Consider the following 27,830-nt stretch of genomic DNA (forward strand, 5'->3'; position numbering starts at 1 on the left):
ACAATGAATGGAGAATGTATGTCATATGTGTCTGAGCGGAAAAGAGAATGTGTCTGAGCAAAGCGGCTATTTCCGTCCTGCACAAACATTAAATTCCCATTGACAATGAATGGAGAATTTCACGTCATAGTGTAGACAAGCATATCGGCTAACCAATCACATCAATTCAGTTGTTCATAAGATGATGTATGATGATAATGTATAATGATAAGAGCGCCCCTCACTTCGCATTGGTGGGATTTTGTTTATAATTTGTTATTTTTCTTAAAGTAGCTTTGTGTAGTGTAGGTAAGGCTTGTGTTGTTTGTGTTGTGTAGATCTTGTACAGGGAGGGGCAGAGAAATACCATAGCGAACATGTTGGACAACTTTAAAAAAAAATATATATATATATTCCTAAAGTGAGGTTATAATCTATGAGAGAAAATGAATGTCTTTAGGACCAAGTGCCTGCATGTAGCCGAGAGAGAGAGAGGGAGGGAGCGAGGGAGAGAGAGAGAGGGAGAGAGAAAGAGAGGAGAGAGACAGAGTTTTGTCGTCAGTTGTCCTGAGGTTGCAGCATCAGCATCAGCGGAATGCGTTACAGCAGCAGTGTGTTTGAGTGCGCAAGTGAAAGATTAAGTAGTTTACATCGACGGGAGACGCGTGTGGGACTGTTGGCTGTTCATTCGTCTGTACTTCTCTACTGAACATAATTCATGAAGACGTAAAGGTGGCAAAAATATTCACGGACACTTCTGGTCAGGATTCTTCCGAAAGGAGCCATGGATAATGTAAAAAGGCACAAAAGTATTAATTTTGCGACCATCTTTTTAATATGTAAGTAGCAATTATGCACATTATTCTATTTACGACTTGTGATTTTTTTTGCTTAATTTTCCCCAAGAGACAAGAGCAAATGTTCAACTTCACTAAAAAGTTTTGTCTTAATTTCACCCCTCCGCCCCCTATTTTCCATTGAAGTATTCTAAATCAATTTACTCGGAATGCTGAACGACCGTGTTCTCCAATTAAGTAATTAACAGCCAGCCGTGCAGTTTCTGTGCATAGAAAATGGTGCGACTGATGGTGCCACACAGCAAATTAATTTGAACCCATTACCCGCATTAACTTATAGCCTAGACTGAATACTTTTGCTTGCTTTAATTAAGACATACTGTATAGACAGAGGAAAATAGGCCCTTGCTCAGTGCATCTTCATAAAATAAAACGAATGATAAGACTTGGAATTTAAACAGAATATTAACCAAACATGTCATGATCTAAATAGCTCAATAATGAGAGAAAATACAAGCATATTCAGAAAGTCCTTGTAATTCTAAACTGTAATGATTTAGAATTTAGTCTACCTACCTCCCATTATTGGCACATGGAATCTTTAGTTGGCTAGCTGCCTAGCTGACTATGAAAAGAACTGCATGCCAGGATTCTGTATGTGCTTCAAAGTCCCATGAGGGGGGAAATGTAATTGTAACAAATTCTTAATGGCACTTATTAATCCACCTTGTACCACAAGCTTTTTTGTTTTTCTATTAGTTCCATAATATGTATTCTTGGATGAAGACAAAAGGAAATAAATAGTATTTTTTGTATGTCATATAAATGGATATGGAGCATGCTCTTGAGCTTAATTTATGCTCCATGCATGACAGAGTATAAATTAGGTATAGGGCTACTATATTAAACCACAGAGACATTGAACATCTGTACATGGAAATGATGATGATGAACGCACTCATGGATTCATCACCATAATCTAGTATCATTCTACTACTCAGGCTCATATGGAATGCATTACTTCATCTCAGGCAGGAGATTTGGGATTCAAAGCATGCACGGATTCCCTAAATGTGTTTAAATTCCATGCTTCTGTTTCGGAGCAATATTGTTGACAGCACAGCAGCCTTCGTTCTGGTGGCACATGTTTGCAATTCTAGTGCAAATAAATGAAAGAAAGGCAATGCTTTTGGCCAGGCTATAGTGAAATAGATATCTGTTAAATAAATATCAACTTAATTTACTGATGCACTACAGTAGCATGAATTTTCTCTTTTTGCACACATTTGTAGCTGGTTGCTCCCTCTAGTGGTTCATTTTTTCATCCTGTATGTACATTTTCAGAAACAGATTCATTAAAGTCTCCTGTGCTGAGATCATTTTGACCTGCTGTGCACTGCAATTCAATGCAAGTATAATACAGTTCATACTGTATTTATTCAATCAATCAATCAATCAATCAATCAATCAATCAATCAATCAATCAAACTTTATTTATATAGCACATTTAAAAACAATTAACCGTAGTTGACCAAAAGTTCAAAAGTCACATGTGAAGTGAGGGGGGCCTGGCAATGTTTTTTCAGTGCTGTAAACAAACATTAAAAGTCCACAGACTTGGCTGCCTGCCATATGACATAATTTCAAAAGCCAGACGTTGGAGAGATTAGCGCCCCTCAAAAACAAACAAAACAAAGCAATACACACAAGCAAGCGAAACAAAGCAACAAGGCGAGCGAGAGCTATGACTATAAGCATGTATATTATACTGTACAAACACAGTTGGCTGTGTTCGGGAGAGATGATTGTTGTCATTACATGTATTATGTTCTGGGGCAGTGCCCATCACTGGGAAATGTTTAACTGGAGGAGTAGGATGGAGGCTCTGCATCCTTCCGGTGGGGGCTCCTCACTGGCAGGTGATCCAGTAGGGTATTAATAACAATAACAACTAAATTAAACATTGTTTTAATGTGAATTATCATTGTGTGTAACAGTATGCAGTTCCTCCCTTAAGCCTGATTTATACTTCATCATATAGGTGTCGCATGCCAATATCATCGCAGAATCATGTACAGTAGGCTTCTCAAAAAAAAAATATATCTGTGTGTGTGTGCGTGCGTGCGTGCGTGCGTGCGTGCGTGCATGCGTGTGTGAATTACAGTACATCCCTGTACAGCAATTTGAAATTCAACATTATAACTCTTGGTCTGTTTCGGGTTTTGAATTTAGCTTTTAGTATGATTGATTTGTTGTAAGATGTTGCCAGGCCCAAATACAGACTCTAAACCTGGTTTGCTGTTTGCTCTAGTAAAAATATCAATAGTTCATAGAGAAATCTAAACTAGATCTAAACCGCTTATTAAAAGGCTGAGCTATGTACTCAAGATGTACAGTAAAGAGGTCAATATGGGCAACATTCCAAGGCATCCTGATAGCCACATTAGTGCAAAATACCCTTTATCAGTAAGTCTCCAGTTCGATTCCTGGCTGGTCGAACAATTTGCTGTGTGTCATTGTTCTATTCTTTCTCTCTGTATCTGGCACTATCAAAAAAGGCTTAAAAATTCGCTCTTCAAATGAAAGAAAAAGTACAACAACTAACATACAAAATCAGACCCGTCTGAGTGGTGCTGTACTGTACTGTACTTGTGCTGTAATACTGTACTGTACAAGCCTTCCTCCCTGGTCTGTGTGTGTGTGTGTTAAGGCTGTCCCCAAACATTCAAGGTTCGAATGTTCGCTCGTTAGGGTTGGCACTCGAATCTTAATTAATGGGCTTGAACCATTCGTTTTTTTTTATTTTTTTATATTATTATTTTTCCTTTTCTATTAACTCGAAAATATATCTCGGCGAGAATGCGATATGAGCATGTAAAAAAAGTAAGTTTCTAGTGCATTCCTGTCAGAAGTTATGATATTTTAAAGAAATATCTCCTTGTTCTGCTGTCCCCCAATTTGGTGATTGGCCTGCAGCTGAGGTGATTGACCTTTTTCACCTTGTTCTGTGAGAACAAAAGAGTTCCATTGAATGGAATGTCTGACGTGTCGTGTCTCACACACACACACACAATGCGCTTCTGAGTAGCTACCGAGCAAGCTCTCGTTTTAGCTGCCTGCCAGCAAGCTTAACAGAGACATTGGAAAGGATTTTTGGTCTGACAAAAAATATGGACAGTCGTACAGGTACTCACAATTACCATGTTTTGGGGGCTGCTTGAGAAATCATGGCTCATTTTTGAGTGGTGTAAACCACTCCTACAACTGGCTTTTGTGTGCAGAAAAAAATGAGCATGGTTGCTATGTTCAAAATAATTTCTGACGTAATTAAATCACACCCGGGTGAACTGGATGACCGTAGCAACCATGGTCATTTTTTCTGCACAAAAAAAGCCAGTTGTGAAATCACATCCGGGTGTGATTTCATTACGTCAGATCAGAGCTGATCAGGCTATATAATACCTTACCTTATATAATACCTCACATCGGACGTCAGACATTACGTCAGACCACAGCTGATCATGCTATATAAAACCTTACACCACTCAGTTCACACGGGTGTGATTTTTTATGGAATGATGAGCTCGGAGATCAGCTGTTTTCGCGGAGCACATGTCAGAGCCACTTGACGCTCTCTCTCTGTGTGTGTGTGTGTGTGTGTGTGTGTGTGTGTGCGTGCATGTGTGCAGCATGTGTGTGTGTTGGGAGAGACGAGAGAGATTCATAAAGAGAGGGCGCTGCGCTCTCTTCAGCGCTGCGCTAATCATGTTCAAGTCGGATATAACGTATTGAATTGCAGCCTGGTTAAAAGCACTCGGAGAAATTAATTAATTGGAAACAAATGGTTCGGATGTTCGCTCGAAAATTCCTGCCGAAGTTCGAGTCCTAAAAACAGGGCTTGGGTACAGCCTTAGTGTGTGTGTGTGTGTGTGTGTGTGTGTGTGTGTGTGTGTGTGTGTGTGTGTGTGTGTGTGTGTGTGTGTGTGTGTGTGTGTGTGTGTGTGTGTGTGTGTGTGTGTGTGTGTGTGTGTGTGTGTGTGTGTGTGTGTGTGTGTGTGTGTGTGTGTGTGTGTTAGTCTGCGAAACAGTGACACTTGGTGGTCAACAAACACTATAACGCTATTTCCGTGCTCAGACGGACAGACCCAGAGACAGACCCAGCCAGCCAGCCAGCCAGCCAGGGACACACATTGCTGTGCATTGGAGTGGCTGCACCACTCAAAAAATATCTTAAACATAAATGGCTCATTCATAGTACACGCCATGACTCATTTACAAAACAAGAAAATGCTTATTTTTTATTGTTCTACTATGTAATGAGCCAGTCATTTACTTCTTTTGTACTTTTTCTGGCCTTCCTACATCTTTGCTTCACCAGTCTTAGAAAGGCATAGCCCTCCACCATTTCTGCTCAAGGCTTTGATTAGATTTGCTTTGATTTGTTCAACTTCTTTGGCTCACACCTTTTAGCACCTATTAAATGACTGAGCTGTGTACTCAAGATGTACAGTAAAGAGGTCAATATGGGCAACATTCCAAGGCATCCTGATAGTGTTTCTACAGTATCAGCGTGAAAAGGGGTGCCTGACTACATCAACAGTTTTTGAACGTACCATAACAGCATTCAGTATACACAGTCATGTAATACTGGACTAAAGCTGATTCAGAGCATCAGTTCATCAGGTCAGAGATTATATTTCATTTGGTGTGGACCTTGGAGTTGATACAGGGAATGAGGGAAATATATCTGGATAAACACATGCAGCTCCATCCAATGTTTACATTCTGTTAAACTTGTAGCAGTGATTTAGACCAATTTAATTCTGCTGGCTGTATTTAGGCATCGGAGTCACTCCGGGATCAAACGGCGGCTGCTACCGTGCACTGCTTAAATGTTTTACTTGGAAGTGAACCAAGTTCTTGAATGTAGTTTGAACCCTCATTTCAAACAGAAGAGGTTGGTTGAAGGGGGTAAGTAGATTAGTCCTGAGTCCTGACCTCAAACGCAACACGCAATTCAGAATGGCTATTATGCACCTGTTTACAGTAGTGTACCCAAGACGGCAAGTACAGTAGCAGCTAAAAGTGTTTGTCTTGTTCATATAACATGACAGCAAATTACTTTGCATGGGGTGCAAACCTCTGACTTCTATACTGTTTTCAATGCTGCGTGTGAGGTCTCACTATCAGTTATTATTATGTATACAGTAAAATCCTCAGTGATTCAAGCTTGCGGATCTGCTACTTTTGACAGTTTTGTGTGACACTGTAGTATGATCAAGTGTGGCATTAATTTACGAAAAATACGGAGATGAACGGTTTCTGCCCGACAGCAACGATATAGTATAGATTTTGTGATAGTGCTACAGTATTTCCATATGCACTTATGACCATAAATCCTTCCCATCTGTCGCTGTTGTTCTCCTCCCTCTTGTTTGTGATTCAGCACAGATGCTGAACTTTGTACTGAGGTGACGTCCTCGGGGTGTGTAGGTGGAGTGCTAGAATGTTCTACCTCAAGTCGATGATCAGAGAGACGTTGCAGATCAAAGCTCTGCGGCCCTGCAGCTTGACTGACAGATGATCATGCTGTGGCATGCATATATCTGACCTGTCAACTTCTGAGACCAGTCAAACATGGTTTTAAGTGGATTTATTACTTTCAGCTCTTGATCTCGTATGCGTGAAGGCATGAGGTTGTGTTCAAAATGAGAAATGAGGAGCTGACGGTTTCATCGAGCTACAGTATCATCCAATTCCATGACAGAATGTCTTTTACACACAGACATAAAGCTGTGCATTTACTCACTCAAAGTAGAATGGAGAGCATCGCATTTGACAGTGATCCATAGTATGCATTCAAAGCTAAATAGTCCTCTCGCCCAGGGCTTGATTTGTTCTCTCCCTCAAACATAATGTATTCCAGGTAATGTATAGCACACTTACACACCATATGAAACGAGACCGATTTGAGGTTGTGTACAAGCTGCCCTGATACGTCAAGCCCAATCAACTCCTTTTACCATGTATGTGGCATTTTCCCCTGAAAAATTAGCTTTAATGCAATAGAACAGCACTACTGGCAACACAAGAAAGTGTTGTAAATGGGGGCAACTGTGGCTCAAGAGGTAGAGCAGGTCGTCCAATGATCCATGGGTCGGCGGTTCGAATCCCGGCTCCTCCTGGCTACATGTCGAAGTGTCCTTGGGCAAGACACTGAACCCCAAATTGCTCCCGATGTGCTGGTTGGTACCTTGCATGGCTTCCGCCGCAATCGGTGTATGAATGTGTGTGAACTGTGAATGGGTGAATGTAATGCACAATCTATGTAAAGCGCCTTGGATAAAGGCGCTATATAAATGCACCATTTACCATTTACCATTTTAAATCCCTTAAGACACCTTTTCCCCCCAATGGCAGCTATAAGTGCACAGATGGGGTATCAATCTACACAGTAATGTTTTTTTCTTAATTGGAATTCTCATCTCAATGGGTAATTAGTCATTCAAAGTGATCAAACCCCCCAAAAACAAACATTCTGTAGAATGAAGGTCATCGCAAGATTGCAGGAACATACAGTAACATCGTACCACAGATGGTGCCAACTGCCAGTGGATCGATATTTCATCGCTGTTTTCATTAGGTCGTCAAATGGAACGATGTATCACAGTGTAGACTTCTTTCAGTTACTGTAAAGGACATAATCATTATCATGAAAGAAAACTCATTTCCTGAGTTTTACGGGCAGGAACAGCGCTCTATGGACTATGGATTCCATGCATGCGCTCTTTGATTCGTTCTCCTCACCTTTGTATCCTAGCCTCCTAGGGCGCTCCAAATGTCAAGGATGCGTGGGAAGGCGCTCTAGGGCTGACATCTGCAGAATAATCACACATGAGATGTGTCGCTAGAAACACGTCACCAGCTAAAACCATTGTTTTCCTATGGCTCCTTTCTTGTGGTGTCACATTCGTTTTCTTGTGGTTTTAGATGCACATAAAAGTTAAAATCTATTTCTTTCAGCAAAAGGTGCAGAGTTCTGCCGCTCCTTCCTGTTTTGATTGATGAGGTAGATAGTATGACTAGTGGGACAATGGCATGACAGTTTAACATTAGACTCAATACTCAACCTCTACTTGAATCAGTAGTTTAGTAGTAGCTTGAAACAGACGTCTTTCGCACAAACAAAGAAGCATTGTCACATCATAGCTTTGTCGTGCAAGCTCCCATCGTCCCAACGGAGGGAAGACATTCCAAGAGAAAGAAACTGGTCAGATATGTCAATATGATCAGTGTAAAATATATGAAGTGCATACATACTGCAGTCATACAGTGCATACACAGAAACATTATCCTGTGTGGAAGCCTGTGTCATCAGGACAGCCTTGTGGCAGGCTGGTTCAGCGCAAAAGGAAGGGGTTACAAAGGAAACCAGTTGGAAACTGTTCAGAAATTAAAGAAGAAAAAAAAATGAGTTGTATATGTAGATTCCAACAGCCATGGTTGACACGAAACACATTGTGCAACAATTGTACAACTTCATTGCGAATGTCAACTCCAAGCTTTTTAAGGAGGATCAGTTTTGGGCTTTGTATAGTTTGTATTGTATGAGCTGATTATCAACCTACAGTATGCTGTTCAGTGCTGTGCATTCCTAGTGTAGCCTCAGGATATTACCTTGTACCAGGTTTAGAGTTACTAAACCTGGTGATGCAAGCCTGTCAGAAAGCTCTTGGTGGTTCTGTTGTAGAATGGATGTGGGGACCCTCTATGGGAGCAGAAGAAAGTCATATAATTAAAAGCTCCACACTTACCACTTGCTAGTGGAAACAGGACCGCGGCGCCTCAATGACCGTGACATGCAAGATGATATCTTGGCATATCAACCTGGTGATCACATGCTCATCCTTTTTAGTTACAGTTGCTGTAAATTCTTTATTTAAACTGCTTACATCTCTCTCTCTCTCTCTCTCTCTCTCTCTTGCTCTCTGTCTCTCTCCTCTCGCCGCTTTCCTTGTCTCTCTTCAAAGTCGAACTGTAGCAGCTGAATGTGAGCATTGTGTTGAACTCAGATGGATTTTGATGTTGTGAACCCGCCTATACTATAATTCAATCGGCTATCTAATGCACTCTTTAAATAGCACAGAAATACTGCGCTGAGGAACTGCACTATAGACTTTAGACCAGATCAAAGCTGCTCTATCACTTTGCACTTTCTGACCTTTCTAAGATAGCAATGCACCAGCAATGCAGCTGTCTACACTCGTTTTAAGACCAACACGCCATACAGAACAGATGGGCACAAGTTAATTTGGCACACAATGAGGCCGATGAAAAAAACAAAAACGCATCAGTTGTAAACCAGAAATTACAATTACACTGGACTTTGCACAAATCTGTGCTGGATGCAAGAGCTATCTGTCATCTAATTGATGCTTTACTTTTTCCTGTTGAATATTAGTAATGCCTGATAGAATAGAATCATAGTTGGCTGCTGAGTTGTAAATACGCCTTATGTTACTGTATGTTACTGTATAACAATGGTTCTGAATGTAAACCTGAATTTCCCCATTGTGGTGTGTGTGTGTGTGTGTGTGTGTGTGTGTGTGTGTGTGTGTGTGTGTGTGTGTGTGTGTGGGGGGGTAGCTCTGGTCCATAGCCCTAATGCCCTAGCTTTGCTGCCGTTGCATTCAGGCTCTGCCACTCTTTGCTTCTAGCCCTCGCATGAAATGCAGACTAGCCTTTTTTTTACCTACTCACGAAATACAAAGGCGGTTAGTGTAATTAGAAAGCCTACTTTCCTTAGTGTTTCCTTAGTATTGGTGAGATGGTAAAACGTTTTTGAGTGGTGCAACCACTCCAAGGAACGAAGAGAAGAGTTCCATAGCTCTAATCAATAGAGGTTCATCTTAAGTACAAAGACAATCCTGGCTTAATTGGTGCAACACTGTTCACCTCTGTGACTCTTGGACTTAAACTGCACTTCTATCAAATAAGTCACGCAGCACATAATAAAGTATGTGCTGCATTAACCAAGTAACTATTTGTTAATCCTCAAATGTGGCTACATGTATACACTAGTATGAAATGGAATTTATAGTTTCATACAATTTAATGAGTTAGTAGAAGAGACTGTAGCATGATGCTTGAACACGGATGGTTAACTTTGAGGTTACATAGCCAATCTCAAATCAGTCCACAGCACACAAAGGGTATATTTGAGCTATGACATGTAGGCCAGAGAACAGCTGGTACAGTTTAGCAATAGCCAACTGGTATCGTTTATGTCCACCATACTAATCGCATGCCCTTGAGCAAGACACTGCATGCCATTGCCTGAGTCAACACTGTAGCTAACCATACTCCTGTCCTATTATATTCATATATACTGTATAAGACACTGTTCTGGGATAGGGCCTACAGGAGTCCACACAATGACATGTTGGAATTTGCTAGAAACAAGTTTAAAAAATAAATTGTAAAAATAATACATCAGATTGACATATACAGTAAATTAATTAAGTAATTAATCTCAATCATCACTCTTAAGTCCTTAGTCAATATAACCCCTCACTGTAGTGTATGCTAAAGGTAATTTATTATGTGTGGTACATTGCACTTAGTCACCTTAGGCTTAGTTTAATATTGCCTTTTGATATGACAGAAACGATGAAAACAGACAAAAAAAAGCTGTAGGTCCACCTTTTTCAAAAGCAAAAACCAAGGGACAGGGCGATCGAGGGCTTGCTTACGGTATCTAATTCCAGCCGAGCTGCAACCAATTAAATTATAAATTGAGTTATGGGACTTAATTCTTTTGGAAATGCCAAAAGCCTGATTCAGTGCACATGAATGGGTCTTCAGAAGGGTGTCAGGAGGGAGATGGACCGTTTTATGGCCACAACAACCATCCGCATATTTGGTCTCAGACATGCCTGGCTGTAGGCTGGTCCTCACGAGAAGCACGATATAACAGATGCTCTGTCACGAAAGCAATGAACATCTTCCCCTACTCTACCTCGACATCGAGACCTGGGAAGAGCTCCCTGCCTCTTACCTCGATATCCTTGGCTGAGTACACTTCAAAGGAGATAGTCGATTTGTACAATAGAACACTCATTGACTGTTTGTAGCTCTCACCTTGTGGATCAGAAGAGATGATAAATCCTACTTCAGCTCCTCACTTGGAGTAATATACATTTAGATGGACAACAGGGTCTGTGTCCACTAGACAGGCCTTATTTATTGAGTGATTATTTTTAATGGAGCATGAAAAATACATAGTAGAACGCTACAGTACTGTACTATGTCAGCCAGAGAATAATAGTCTTCTTCATGCATTTATATATCTTGACGTTTTACAGGTCCCTGAGTTGCCCCTTAACATTATGGTCATTATGGCTTGATAACAAAGGAAGAATGGTGTCAAGTAAGAAAAAGACACATTTTAAATAGCTACATTTTAGTTTGGCGTTTTCCTCAGCGTTATACAAATCTTTGACAAAACAATAACACCCCAGGGGGTTTGGACATTCATTCTTCGATGAATTGAGTACAAAGAACCCCACCAATGGAAACATAGGGTAGGCTTTCTTGGGTTTAAAATCCTCTTAGCAGACCTTGTAACAAACTGTACTTTCCTGTGCAACCGATCGATCATCAAATATGCACCCGAGGTAGTGGGTATCGTCAGGGACTACTGCTTAGAAACGACGACAGTCTCTTATGGCTCATTCAGGAACTTTTACATTTTGGTTTGTCTTGAGTGACTGCACTGCTCCTCCTTAAATTGCAATGGAACAATTGTGCGTTTGATTGATCTTCCTCCAATTCCATGGACTTTACTACAATGGAAAGGTGTGTCCAACTGTCCTGTATCCTTAAAATACATCATTTTTGAAGGCCCATTAGTGCCAAACAGGGAAAGCTTTCAGTTCAGTTTGAGTGGAAGATGTTATGTGACATAAATTGCAGTTGCTTATGCTCACTTTTAGAACAGTGCCACCATGTTTTATTTCTTCTAGGCTGGTGTTTTGTGGTTTTTAAGGTATTAGTTGGCTTCTTAATCTTTGATTTTCTATGTATTTGTTGCATTTGAACTTGATCTTGTCGGCCTGTTTGTGTGATATGAATGGAGTCGTTCCAATCAATCAAATTACTTGTCAAGACAGCCCTAGTAGCTAGCTATGTTAAATTTGTTTCAACTGAAATAGGCATTATTAACTGGAACAGACCTTGGCTCAATGATTGATTGAAAAAGAAGAAAGGTTTCCTGTAAAATCCCCATAGTGAATCAAATAAACTTATGTCTGTCTCTTCTGCTCTCTGACCCTTGTGCTGCCCATGGTGCTGAATGGTGCATGTCAGAGCGAAGGTCAATTAGCCCTTTGCTAAATCCCACCCCAAAAAGCAATTGTCCACTGCCAATGGTGAAACCAAATAGTTTAGCAACTGTTATGCAGGTCAAGCTTTCGCCACCTCATAGCTGTCAATGTTATTTTGCATGGCTGTGTTGTTGAACATATACACGACTTAACTTTGAGAAAGTTACACGACTGACCCACCCAGGTGATGGCAATAATACTAATGACCGTAGTCTTACCGTGCAACATGAAAACTCCTGTCAGGTGTTCGTTAAAAGTTGCTTTCTCCCTCTGTCATTTCCTCATATTTCTATAGTTTATTTAAATAATGTCATGCAAATTGTCCAGTGCATAGCCTACTGCAAGCCTGGTTGACTAGATTTAGAAGACATTTTAATGCTCTTGCTACTGAAATGATCGATTATTTATATTTTAACAGAAGGACAGCTTGCCCTGTCTCCTCACTGCTAACGTGCCTATTGGACGGGATGGGTTTGGTAGGGACTTAGCGAAGGGCTAATGTGTTATTGCTATTTTTATGTTCTGCCCTGTGAAGCACTTTGAGTTGCATTTATGTATGAAAGGTGCTATACAAATAAAGTTTATTATTATTGTCTCCACCAGGCCGAAGGCATGGGGAGAGAGTATGTTTTGCACTCCGTCCGTGTGTGTGTGTGTCCGTCCTTGTGTGTGTGTGTCCTTCCGTCCGTCTGTTACCAGCTAATCTCCGGCACCGTTAACCCGGTCGATGTCAAACTTTGCACACACACTCCCTGGATGCCAACGATGAACCTCTGCCCCGCATTTTCCAGAACGGCCTCTTATAGCGCCACCATGAGGCAGCTTTTCACATTTTTTACCTAAAACTGCACCGATCTGCGTGAAACATTGCATGCACACTCCCTAGAGGCCAAGGACAAACCTTTGACCTGCATTTTCCGCATCTGCCTTTCATAGCGCCACCAGGAGGCCGACTTTTGTAAAACACATTTTTTGATATTACTCCTCCAGATTCTGTCCACAAATCGTTACACAGTATCTCTATGGTCATGTGCTCAAGTCGGATCTGTCCGATATTTCATATTCCATCCTAATTGGCTATAATTGGCTTTCACAGTTTGCAAGATTGCCCCGTTTTGAACAAAAGCCTCAAATCATGAACGCAGCATGCAATTTACGTGAAATCTTTCACACATTTTCTTACTAGGCTGAGGAATATATCCCACCCTTTTCACATTGGCCTGTTATAGCGCCACCAACAGGTTGATTTTTGCAAAACACATTTTTGGTACAAAATGCCTCAAGTCATCCAATTGCCATCAAAGGCAAACATGTTTATATTACTCCTAAACATTTTGCCAAACATCTCACACAGTCCTATCCTCCTGGTGGAGACCTGTGCCCAGAAGGGCACTTTTTCTAGTTAATTATTGATTTTCACATTGTGTAGCCTACAGCAGTGGTTTCGAAAGTGGGGTCCGGGGACCCCCAGGGGGTCCCCAGCTAAATGATAGTTTGGAACCAAATGGACCCTTATGGGTCTGTAACTCTGACCCGTTAGGGTCCATTTGGTTCAATTTGTACACTCTCAGAGTTAAATTAACATTGATTTTACAATATAAATTGGGGTCTTAGAGATAGAAATGCCATTAAATGGGGGTCTGTAGACTAATATGCATGTCAAACTGAGGGTCCTTGACATTAAACGAGTTGAGAATCATTGCTAGAGCCGTAAAAATCTTCTCTTATGTGGGTCCCTGGCATATCTTTTCAAATGGGGGTCCGTGGTAGCCTGACTCCAGCCCTGAATTGCTACCATTAAAGAAATATGTCCTGGCGATTCAGGTCTGGTAACTGCCTACGGCGGCGTCAGTCTCGATCGAAAACTTGATCACAGGAGCTGATTGGCCATCAGTCCCGTCACTCGACAGCGTCAAACAACAAACATGTCTGCCCCCACTGCGGTAACTCGTGACCGTATCTGGCTATTAAATCGACCTATGATAAATAGTTTCTTTACAGAAACGACAGGTTTTATAAACATCATCATCTGACATATTTTACCTCTTTTGTTTACATGCTAGTAGCGCTTGTTGGCTGTGTTTGTTTTGTTAGCAACCGGGTTAGCCATAGCCACATGTTGACAACAACGTCATCTGCTTTCCTACTATTCTGGTTGGTTGGTATGAAGTTCAAAGCGGCAGTCTTCTGCGATTGGTTCATACTATGAACCAATCGCAGAAGACTGCCGCTTTGACAACGTCCATTCCAGAAACTGCTGCTGTAGGGAGGGCTTTCAGTCTGAATAATGAAGTGAAACGAAATGGAAATTCAGGCTGAGTGTCAGGCTAGGTCTGTGGGCTAATTATTGTCAATTTGGGGGTCCTTGACATGAAAAAGTTTGGGAACCACTGGTCCTTGAAGGGTGAGACTGAATTTGAAAGGTTAACCTAAATCATCTCAGGCCAAATGGCATCATTAGCTGGGGACTCTGGGGATCGAGGCACACGTCCGGCCATTCGGTATTTAAGTCCGACGTCATTTTGTAGTCCTACGTTACGTCCGGGTCCAAGTGGCACCAGCTCCCGTCCGCTTCTCATTGTAAATAGCTATATCTAAACGCGTGAATCTTTTTACAATAACGTTATTTTTCAGAAAGGAAGCCATCGAGGGTTAAAATGGGTCTTAATGCTTCCAACTCGAGTAGAATTATTAATGTTCTGTACAAGTGTCCATGACAAAGAAAATATATGATGTGGAGACAATAAAGACTATTATTATCATTATTATTGAAGGTGGTAACAGTCCATTTGCTCAGTACAATATGTCGGGGCATATTTAGAATGTGTGCAGTATGTTGAATCTAGTTTGCATTAATACGATCTCTAATGGAGGATTTAGTTGATACAATGAAATAAAATGGCGATAGTATTCCGTGTGGGGCAGACAGCCTGTCACAGCCAGATTTGGGAGACCATGTAGCTTTGTTGTTGCAAGGAAAGCGGTAAAATTACACTTTAGTGGTTGTTCTAGTCTCAGATTTAGTCCGACGGAGGGACACAGTATAACTCTATGGGGACACAAAAGCGACACAAACGTAGGACTCCATGCAATAAGCGTTGTTTTGACCAGAAATGCCCCCTGGGAGGGGGATTGGAGTCTAAAGCGACTGAAAGCGTGAGTGCGCGTTCACATGTGTGCACACGCAACCAAGATTGCGCAGTCCAGTGTCTTAGCTAACAACAGATAGCCATCCGAAGCTAATGTGTGTAGCGTTTCCACTAGATCGGATCAAACACGTTTATACAACTGAACAAACATAGCCTACGTATTTTGGCGGCGTCGCTTCCCGACAAATAACGCAGGCTATGTTTTTTTGGCGGGGATTGTGTTAAAAGGATCCCTGGCTAATAAGACAAATAAAAAATAATCTATAACTAAAATTACAAAATAATAACCATCAATATTTTATTTCTTTCATTAATAGAGAACCTTTTACTAAATAGGGACTGCTCCCGTCGCAGGTTGATGATGTCCATGTTCCATACATTCCATAGGGCTGGACCACACATGGACATATGACATCATCAACTTGCGACAGGAGCAGTCCCTATTGAGTGAAAGATTCTCTATTTATGAAAGAAATAAATTATTGATGGTGTTTTTATTTTTATTTTTTAGTTATAGAGTGCAAGTATAGTGTTTTAAGGCATATTTGTCTTAGCCAGGGATCCTTTTAACTGGCCTTTGGGCACGCGGACGGCCCTACTCGGGGACCCATGCAATTCAGGAACAATGTAAGCCGGGAGCGATGCAATTTAGGAAAGCAAGTCCCTCCACGGTTACCTGTTGCTGGTTACCTGTACTTGCTTTGTACGTTATTAGAGTACCCAGTGTTATTAATACCACAGTACTAATTACACACTTTAAAATAGAAATGTATGTCTAACAACACTCAGGTCGATGGTTAAGTAGTTCTTTGAAAGTAATAGCCTACTGTACACATTGTATACATTGCTGTAATTGAAGCCAAAGCAAAACCCAGCTTTCCTTGGATTATTACCAGTAATTTACGAAGGGTGTACGCAACCATAATGAGTTCCAAATTGTTTTGCAATTGTATCTGTCCTAACATTTCTTTTTTTGTAATTGTGGTGGTGGAGTCGTGCAGGTATGCTGAAGGACCAGTACTGTGGTTACCAATACAATTGTGAAAACATACACAACACAGTGTTGAAATGTGACTTGGGGTCCACTTGGTCATATTTGCACACTCTCATAGTTAAACTAGAAAAAGTGCCCTTCTGGGCACAGGTCTCCACCAGGAGGATAGGACTGTGTGAGATGTTTGGCAAAATGTTTAGTAGTAATATAAACATGTTTGCCTTGTATGGCAATTGGATGATTTGAGGCATTTTGTTCCAATCAACCTGTTTTGCAAAAATCAACCTGTTGGTGGCGCTATAACAGGCCAATGTGAAAAGGGTGGGATATATTCCTCAGCCTAGTAAGAAAATGTGTGAAAGATTTCACGTAAATTGTATGCTGTGTTCATGATTTGAGGCTTTTGTTCAAAACGGGGCAATCTTGCAAACTGTGAAAGGCAATTATAGCCAATTAGGGTGGAATCTGAAATATCGGACAGATCCGACTTGAGCACATGACCATAGAGATACTGTGTAACGATTTGTGAGATTTTTGGACAGAATCTGGAGGAGTAATATCCAAAAATGTGTTTTACAAAAGTCGGCCTCCTGGTGGCGCTATAAAAGGCAGATGCGGAAAATGCACGTCAAAGGTTTGTCCTTGGCCTCTAGGGAGTGTGCATGCAACGTTTCACGCAGATCGGTGCAGTTTTAGGTAACAAATGTGAAAAGCTGCCTCATGGTGGCGCTATAACAGGCCGTTCTGGAAAATGCGGGGCAGAGGTTCATCGTTGGCATCTAGGGAGTGTGTGTGCAAAGTTTGGCATCGACCGGGTTAACGGTGCCGGAGATTAGCTGGTAACGGACGGACGGAAGGACACACGGACGGACGGACACACACACACACGGACGGACACACACACGGACGGAGTGCAAAACATACTCTCTCACCATGCCTTCGGCCTGGTGGAGACAATGAACACTGAGGCTTTTACTGTGTGTGGCTGTAGCAGTGTGTGGCCTTGGGACCTCATTTAAGGCGGGTGTTATATTGTTTTAGTGGTAATCTGTGTGTCTTTTGGACAGACCTATGAGACCTTAATGAGAACAGATGTGTGTTTGTGCATGTTGTGAGCTGTGGTGTGAGAAAGAACCTCCTCCGCATAAAATTTGTTCCAGGTTACATGTTTTGAAAGTGTGTAGTGAATATGATTGATGTGTTGCTAAATGTTAGCGTTTTCCCTTAAATAATATATTAATAATAGATGTTTTGCCAGACAGAAACGAATTGTGGAATGCTATGCTTAACCAAATCAACACTGAACGATGTGAAGTGAACGTTGGTGGTTGATTGTTTTCTTTGTGCTGAAGTTACACCACCAATCAGACGTGAGTGAATAATGATCAAAAGGTCATGACGGACAAGATAAGAACACTTGTTGGCGTCAACATTTTTGTGTGCCATTTGTAGATTCAATTTGTACATTGTTGTTTCAGTGGTATTGGTGTTTATCTCCAACGACATTGCTTGTTAGTTTACCTACAGATGTTTTTGATAAACAACCTGGTTACACATAAGTTGCGTAACCGCAATTTGCTACACCCTCTGGGAGAGAGATTATCGAGCTTCAAGCTGCATTTTCTTTCTGTGTCTAACCTAGATACCAGACTTTGAAAACCTCTGAAGCAGGCACGGTAACACAGTGCTCCCTGACGAATCTGCATTTACAGTACCAATCATTCCTTACTGATCCCAATAACAGTCTTTTGATCTGGTACTTTTACACTTAAAAAATGTAGAGCAAGATAAGAAACTTGATACTTTTACACTTTTAAAATGTAGTTGCAAGATTAGAACTTGATATCTTGGTTTCTGTGACGTCAGTTGCTTTCGTCAGCAGCTAGTGTTGAAAACAATAATAATTAACTTTTATATTATAGAAAATGACTGACAATATGAATTCATGATAAAGTACATTAGACTGTCATTAAACTATCAATTACAGAGATAATTGTTTAATTTAAAGGACAGGATAAAAGACAGAAGATATTACCAAACCATTCCTACCACAGCATGAACCTTTATTGAAAGTATTGTACTGTACTGTCACTACTGTACTGGGACACCCGAAATCATCATATATACAGTTAATATGTGAGTGTGTGTTTGTGTGTGTGTTAGGTTGTGCACAGGTGGTGAAAAACAACCATGCTGTTTTCGTGCTCAGACGCACCCAGACAGCTACCCAGCCAGCCACCCACACACATGGCTCCGTAAGGGAGTGGTTGCACCACTCAAAAAGCACAGATCTGGATGGTATCCAGCTAAACCTTTTCCTTTCAACAAATTAGATGATATATTTCAAACTAGGCTCATATTGAACAAAGCATACTTGTGTTGTATTTTTCAAGATTGCAACTTTTATACACAGTGCAAACAGTATAATGAATGTGATGTCAATCATCTATGATATATCTATGGCATGTGACCCCATATTTTGGCAAGGTTTCAGCCCCACTGCCATTTACTTCCATCCATTATAAAATGTAAGCGAAATATTTCAGAATATGACAAAAGTGTGGAGGTACTTCCTTGGCCTACTGGCATTGTACACAAGAAATTACACTCTGATCAATCCAGTGTTCTGCAAGATTAGCCCTGGGCATACAGATAAACCCACAAACACACAGACCCATTTGGTGATACTTTTTTAGTTTAAAATGTAATTTTTGTTGAACAAAACATTTGTGCTGTGAAGTACAGTAACAAATAAGTCTTTACTGATATTTTGAAGATTTTATTTTAATTTGAGCTCATTTTTACCTCCAAACATTTAGCTCGAATTATTCAGCTGTTGTTGAAGAATGATGCTGTCTGTGATCTATCAACAAGCACCTTTTTAAACGTTGAAATGAACAAGCATTGGCAATTCCAATGTCATTACATTTCTTCACACACTATTATCTACATCTTATTTGACAAGTCTCCTGGGGAGTGCTTTTATTGTCCCTAAAAGGCAGAAAATTAAAGTGTTATGGCTACAGTCATCCACAGCTTTGGACTGTGGCAGTAAAACAGTTTACCTATTTGTTTCATTATGTTTATTAAACATGATAGAAAACCAACAATGGGGGTGATGTTAGTCTGTACCGTACAGCACATATACACAGTCAAATCAGAGTGTTCATTTAACTCAGAGAGCGTACAGATTTGGTTCATATGACTGACACACTACCACTGGTTCCATTTGCGCACTCTCAGAGTTAAAAGAATACTGATGATTTTACTGTGTAGACACAGTGACCAGAATGAGCTGTGCACGCTGAAATGTGAAACAGACGTTTCATCTGTTGTTTTTCAGGGACGTGGTGTGCGATGTGGTCGTGTCTGTTTGCGTCCAGCGTGCACACATGTGCATGCATGGCCGTGCACATGTGCACTGGTGTGCATCTGTTGTCAGCCGAAAACCTCGCTGTTCCAGAGAGCACATATTGTCTCGGTCTCGTTGCGGTTCCGGCACAGTGCAGCCTCACAGGAAGACAGTTGGTCCACGTTCAAGGTCGAACATAAGTGTTTTAACATCAGCTAGCTTTACCGGGTATTCTGTCAAGTCAAATGTGATATTAGATTAGATTAGACATGTGGCCTTGCATAGCATCTGTCAAGTTGATACGTAGATTAAGCCCAGTTGTTTTGAAAAGCAAGTAAACCATTGGACCCAAGTTTTCTGAGCCCAATTACTTATTTCCTGCTAAAACACATAGGAATACTTATTTTACCCCACGTTCAGTGTTTGATACTTTTTATGTTTCTCTCATTTGCATTGTGAACCCCGGTAAGACAGCAAGATTGATTTGCACCAGTGTTATGTTATTTGTCATTCTCTAATATCGTCCAAAACATATCACTGCAAAATCACAATTTGAGGAGATCAGAGTAATAAGGGTTTCATTTTGGCCAGTGGACAGTCTTCATGATAATAGTCTACAAGCTATGACTCTTTCTTGGGACGATACATAATAATAAGTATAAGAAAAATATCTGGGACCTTATATTCTCCCCGGAACATCCAGACCCCCAGGAACACGCCCAGGAGGCCGGGCCGGTTCTGGCGAGCCACCCCGCGTCCTAAACGGTTGAGAAATGACAGAGTTACCGTGTGGGGGTCCCCAGGAGGTCCCTCTACTGTACTGTACTGTACTGTCACTGTACTGTACTGTCACACCCGAAATCATCATATATACAGTAAATATGTGTGTGTATGTTAGACTGCGCAACAGTGACACTTGGTTGTGAAAACCAACCAAACGCAATTTTCATGCTCGGACAGACCCAGCCAGCCAGCCAGGGATGGACCCAGGGACACACAAAGCTCCGTAATGGAGCACCACTCAAAAAACACAACCACTAACATGAAAGCTGAGCTGCAAAAGGTTAGAAGAAACAAAGAAAATCAGACCCGTCTCTGAAGTGAGTGGTGCAAAACAACTGAGCAGAAGCTCAACAGCGCCACTTTGTCACCTGTTTGTATCCTAAACATGCATACATACATACATACATAGGTATGCGGTCTAGTCTAACTTGGACTCAGGGGGGTGGACGCCTCTGCCTTGCATAGTCCCCAGTGAATAGGCAGGTTGCCCTTCACTGGTAACCTTACTTTGGATTTTAAATATATTAAGGTATTGTAGGCTGGGATTTTACAAAAAAATCCCCCCTTTTAAATACATACAGACATACAGACATACATACATACATACATACATACTTATAAGGTATGCCATCTGGTGGCTAATGAACCAAACACACATTCTCAGAAGTTGAAGCAGTTTTAGAGGACCCTTACCCATTTTAACCAAATACATACATAAATACATACATACATACATACATACATACATACATACATACATACATACTGTACATACATACTGTACATACATACATACATACATACATACATACATACATACATACATACATACATACATACATACATACGTATACATACATACATACATACATACATACATACATACATACATACATACATACATACATACATACATACATACTTTAGGTATGCGGTCTAGTCTAACTTGGACTCGGGGGGGTGGACGCCTCTGCCTTGCATAGTCCCCAGTGAATAGGCAGGTTGCCCTTCACTGGTAACCTTACATTGGATTTTAAATATATGAAGGTATTGTAGGCTGGGATTTTACAAAAAAGCCCCCCTTTTAAATACATACATACATACAGACATACAGACATACAGACATACATACTTATAAGGTATGCCATCTGGTGGCTAATGAACCAAACACATTTTCAGAAGTTGAAGCAGTTTTAGAGGACCCACTTTTAGGCCAATGCAACAGAGCATGCTTTTGCCTTTTTTTAAAACCTTACCCCTTTTAACCAAATACATACATACATACATACGGACGGACGGACGGACGGACGGACGGACGGATGGACGGAGGGACATAGCTGGGCATTGGAGTGGCTGCACCCAATGGTTGCATGCACCACTCAAAACAAAACAGCATATATATTAACAAGATTGGACAAACACAATAGTGCTCATAGATCAATCACCTTCTGTTCTGTGGCAAAGAAAATAGAATCCATAATAACATACCGGTAGGTTTGTCTTTGAATGAAGCCCCACAAGCGCCCACTCATAATAATGAAGCAGGACTTCAGTGAGATAATGACAGCAATCTGCAAAATGATGACAATAAGCGCCACAAGCTGAAAGACAATCAATAGAGAACAAAAACTGAAAGAGCCATATTTTTCACTTCCAAAACGAGTATAAAATAAATGTTATCAAAACATGAAGAAATTACATACTGTACATGCACTGTATATGACAGGTAGATTGAGGATTGTCATACATTTTCAGATCTACAAGCTCACAGTGTGTTGGGTTGGTACGCATTGCGAGCTTGTAGATCACCTATGGCTGGCTATCGGAGATCTTTATTCTTCATGCAGCTTTTATGTTCATACGGTAAATCCTTTTTTGGGGCACGGAAGCGCGGCCGTCTCACAGCTAGAAGGTCCTGGGTTCGATTCCCGCCGGGGACGATGTGGGCACTCCGCGTCGTCGTCAGCACCCATAACCCTAGGTGGGGTTGGCGAAAGGGCCTTTCTGTGTGGAGTTTGCATGTTCTCCCTGTGTCCCCTATAGGGTAGGTATCCTCACAAAACATGCAGTAATCCTGGTCTTCATGGTCAGCAGGGGTGCCTGATGGAGGGGAAAGGAACTGGTTGAAAATAGCGTGTACGGACATGCACGCACTACGTCCTACAGGGGAAATTCCCCTCTGTCAAGTGATAAGAAGCGGCCTGCTCACTCCTCATGCGTTGAAGGAAGCATGAGCTCAGTTTGGGGCTCTCCCCAGGTTGGAAGAGGGAGAGGAGCGCCCAGGCTTACAGTTTAGGCAATTGGCACCGGGTGAACAATGGGTTACAGAAACGTGGGATTAAAAAAATAAAAAATAAATCCTTGTTTTTAACTGGCGTAGTGGTTTTACAAGAGCTCCTTTCTATAAAATGTCATGTCTGCTGGTTTTGATTATACTGATGCTGGCTTGTAGCTGAAAAGCTTTTGTTTTTTTGTACTCAGTAAATAGAAGATGATTGATCTGTGAGTGAAAGAATGCCATTAGTTTTGATACTAGTCACGACCAACATACATACCCAACATAGTTTGAAGCTGTGTGACTGTATTAGACAGCTTCACATACATACGTAGCCTACTGTACAGTGAACTATAATGAATTGCATTTTTATAGCGCTTTTCCAAGTGCTCAAAGCGCTTTACAATGGTTCATTCATTCATACATTGGGAGGTGAAGCGGCGAACAGTCGACGCCAGCGTCCTCACTTCCCACATTCACACACCAATGGTGGCAAGCTCACACCGACCAACTCATTGGAGGCAATGTAGGGTTCAGTGTCTTGCCCAAGGACGATAGGAGGAGCCGGGATTCGAACCGCCGACCCAACTAGAGGCGCAATAGCCAAACTAATCAATTTAATCTAGTTTTCCAAAATACCCCAAATACAGTAGCAGATCTGCAAGCTTGCAATGTGTCGTGATGCATCATGCGACACATTGTCAGCTTGTAGATTAGCTACATTATTTTCTCTCTTTCCATGGCACACTGTTGTACGATATAATTGGGCTTAATTGGTTCAGACTAATTGATTTCGTTGATTATAATTTGTTTAAAATTTGAATTTAAAGAAAATAAGTGAGAGTTACAGACCTTCAGTGAACCTCCAAGAGCAGTCCATAAATGTTATGCAATTGTGGTTTGCAAGTTTGGCAGCAGTTACATGTTTAACGAGGTGGAGAACTCTGGATAAATTGGCTAATACTGCTAATTAGAGGAGAAAGGAAATCCCACATGCTCTTAAAGGGGCATTCCACTCATTTTCAACATTTTACTATGTCATTAATATACCATAGAGCTGTTGTGTGGAAATAATAAAAAAGTCCCCCCATTCTGTGTTTCCTAGAACTAGAGGTCTGAAAAAAATCATTAACATGGTGAAACACATCTTGATGATGTCATCAAGATGTGTTTCACCATGTTAATGATTTTTTTTTCATAATTACAGTTCTAGGAAACACAGAATGGGGGGACTTTTTTATTATTTCCACACAACAGCTCTATGGTATATTAATGACAGTAACATGTTGAAAATGAGTGGAATGCCCCTTTAAGTACTAGATGTCGACTGAGTTTCATAGGCTGATGTTTTGGGTCTATGCCTTCATTCATTCATTCATTAGAAGACGCAGATTCATTCATATTGGCCCCGAAATGTTGGTCCGTTAAACCCAGTTGGCATATATTGTAGCATTTGAGTGCGTGAAACACAACTATGCCAGAATAGTGGGCACAGAAAATTACTTACTGGAATACTGGAAGTATTTTTTTTAGATGTGTCTGTTCTTTTTTTTGTAGTTATATTTTGTGGCAGTGTGGACATCATTGCTAATGTCCTCTTGTTGTAGGGCAGCCAAGCATGGCCACTGATGCTGTGCCTGTGTGGCTGTTTGCCAGGCCTAATGCACTCTTAACTGTGCAAACCTATTTGTGTATGATTCACTGTGTGTCAGAGTGTACAGTATAGTATAGTATTAGTCCTGGTATAGTTCCCTGCTAAAACCCTCTTTTACTGATGTAACCAATGGATACATTAACATTGAGGAGTTTTGTGTACATGATAGTGGTACTATTGGTTCACTATTGGTCATATTAACATTTTGCATAATTTCCACTACTGTCACTGTGATATGATTCCTAGCCTAATTTATGCATCCTCTTCATTTACACATTTCCTACAGTCTGATCAAATATTTTTGTTTTAACATGCATTAACATATTGTTTCTAAAAGTGTGGTCCAAGGAAGGACCCCCATGAGGTCTTGATGGGGTTCCAGGGGGTCCCCAGTTTAATATAGCATTCAAATCAGTATAACCAGGGAAGATGCATAGCTGCCTGAGCACTAGTGTTCCTTTACAGCAAGACCCTGCACGATCACATTAAAGCCTGGAAACTGCCCATGTACAACCCCAGTTTTATTGCGAACGCAGTGAGCACTAACTATAGAAGCTGGCCTAAACTGTCTGTCTGTCTGTGTGTCACACTGTAACACCACCGGCCCGCCACCAGAGGGCGCAGCTGTAACACACACAAAACACACACACACACACACACACACACACACACACACACACACACACATACACACACACACACTAAAAAAAACTTAAAATGTTTTATTCTAATTGTTGTCATTGCAATTTACGAGCTGCGTTCGCTTCCCGCGTTCGCGCGTCTTACTTGTACTGTTGTCCACTGAGCTGGGGGTTCAGTGCCTTGCTCGGGCACTTCGGTAGTGCCTAAGCACCTAAGCAGTACTCATCATGTTCTATATAGTGTAGCTGTGATGTGTCACTCTGCCAAGCCACAACTCTTCCCTGAATTTATAGTTGTTTAATGTTACCAGAAAGTATTATGGAATGTTATTTTGTCAGTGAGTATTTTGTGGACAAGAGTGAAATGCCCCAAACATTGTGAGTCATAGAGGTGAGACGTTTGGTTTAATGTGACACATGTAAGCAATTTTATGAAACGGATAGTTCCAATCCGTGATTAGGGTTGGCTGAGCTGCATTCGAAGCCATCGTAAAATGCTCTTAAACAGACTGCGCAACCGGTGTTTAGAATAATCATCTTTTTGGGACTTTTCATGCATTTGCATAGCAACTTCCTTGTTTGTGCAGGCTGTCAGGAACTGCTTTATTGTAGAAATTATTCTTGTAGTGAACTCCACGCCTCCATATATGGTCACGCCTCGTGACATCACATCTCCATATATGGTCACGCCTCGAGTCGTGACATCACGTGACATTATGAAGACCCTTAGATCTCCATATATGGTTGTCAGTCCATCATGCCTTGTGACATCACGCCTTGTGACAGGCTGACATCATCAAATCCTCTACTGGATAACCATACATGGAGAAGACTGGATCATCACCTAGATCTGCATATATGGAGCCGGCCAGCAATGCTACATCTGACCTCAAACCTCAAACCCTTAGATCTCCATATATGGAGATGACCTGTACTGACATTCCATATGTTGATCCTACCCCGCCCGTCCTTCCTGTTCTGCCAGATCTGACCTCATCAAACCCTGTACACTCAAGACACGCTCCATATATGGCCAGTACAGAATTCATTCCATTTGTTGATCTGACCCCCCATGCCAAAGCGCCAGCGCTCGCCCAGCAGTCTGCCGTCACCCAGGCGGATGCGTGCACGCAAGGGCGAGGTCGCTTCTCGCTCTCAGGCTTCTTACTGGTTATTAAAAACCGAGTTTAAACTCAGGGCCCTGAGTTTAAACTCCTTACAAGAGAGCGTGCACGTGGATTTTCTTTATCATTCATTCGTTTATATTATTGAGGAATGAAATACTCTGAAGCCCCAGCGTGCACAGGAATGTGCACCTACCTCCTGTAGCACCTAAGACTACGTTCTTTCCTATACAGGAAAACCTGATTTGTGCTGACTCGGGTATGTCCAGTCCATATATAGGCGTTATTGCTGATTTGTGCTGACATCTGGCATTTCCATTCCAGTCCATACTTGGGCATTTATGCCAACCCGCCACAGGCACTGCCCGCCACAACTTTAACTTTAAGATAACTCACACCATGTTTGTCTGAATGTGGAGGAATTACGTACTTATGTGTACATTTTGAATAGCTGAGTGTGTGTGTGTGTCACTGTGTGTGTCATGTGCGTGTGCGTGTGCGTGCGTGCGTGCGTGCGTGCGTGCGTGTGTGCCACGTATTTTGGCTGTGAAAAGGAATGTGATTTTCTGGCTCATTCTCTCTCTCGCCGTCCAAGATAATTGTTTCCAATGTTCTAAGCCACCATCTGTCCTCATCCGTCTGTCCTTATACAGTACGTACGTACCTGATGCTGACGATCTGTCACCAGATGTCTCAGATTAAAGCTGTCTTTGTTCTATTCTGCTGTCATGTGTGGTGGACTGAAGGATATTAAAGAACCGGCACTAGGAGTGGATCAGAGCGTTGTTAGGCAGGGTGCATGGTTGACAAAGCTTCATTCCCTATGGATAAAAAGGCTCAAAAGAAGCTCATGGTTTTCTTAAAATTCTCCCCTGAAGGTTTCTGGAAACATTTGAATTAGCTACATTTCCCCATCACTGAGTCACTTCCTTACCACCTGAAAGTTTAGGACAGAGAAGCGAAGGAGGAGAGCTTTTACCTTCTACTCTGCCTGGAACTGTCTTTGCATCTGCACTTACTTATTGATGACAATTAACATAGATCCTAGGTACTGTATGTTGCTTACTTGTTGTTATCCTAGTTACATTGTTATTTTTTGTTCTACTAACACTCTAATTCCTTGACCACTTGACCGCTGCTGTTGTTGACAAAAAAATCATCTGAAACTTATACTTTGATTCTGCACTTTTTATATCGCTCAGTAAGGTCTGCTAAAATAATGCCTAAATTCAAAATTATTCTGTACCGCACATATCCACTATACCTAAGCTGCTCCAGCTCCAGTCAATCACATTCCTTAAACACCCAATAGACATCAGGAGTGCGGCAGTGGCTCAGGGGTAGAGTAACTGGATGGCAACCGCAAGGTTCCCAGTTCGAAACCCGGGCTCCCCCCGAATTAGTGTCGAAGTGTCCTTGAGCAAGACTCTGAACCCCTAATGGTTTCCTCCGGCATCGGTGTGTGAATGTGTGTGTGAATGGGTGAATGTAATGCACAATCTCTGTAAAGCGCTCTATAAATGCACCATTTACCATTTAAGCAGCATCCCTCTGCTTAAAGTCGGTCTTGTCAGGGGTGTTTTAGAAGGACCCAAATGCAGGACAGAGTCGACGGGAATTCAGCGGATGTGCCAAATAAATGTAATGCTCCAGTCGGCCAGAAATGCAGGACCACAAAGGCATGGTTACAGGCAGGAT

At 41.5% G+C, this 27,830-nt stretch overlaps 1 protein-coding gene across 1 annotated transcript in view; it reads left to right on the forward strand.

Moving 5' to 3' along the window:
- Window positions 1–569: 569 nt before the first annotated feature.
- LOC306941851 (tyrosine-protein kinase receptor-like) overlaps window positions 570–27,830 on the forward strand; it is a gene marked incomplete at its 3' end in the record, with an annotated part of 47,792 nt that continues 20,531 nt past the window's right edge. Inside the window, exon 1 of the mRNA XM_079527489.1 lies at window positions 570–818. Coding sequence (XP_079383615.1) covers window positions 764–818 — 55 coding nt within the window. The 5' untranslated portion in view covers window positions 570–763. The remainder of the gene's footprint in view (window positions 819–27,830) is intronic.

The sequence above is a fragment of the Electrona antarctica genome, assembly GCF_951216825.1.
Source record: "Electrona antarctica genome assembly, chromosome: 18".
Classification (NCBI taxonomy): domain Eukaryota; kingdom Metazoa; phylum Chordata; class Actinopteri; order Myctophiformes; family Myctophidae; genus Electrona; species Electrona antarctica.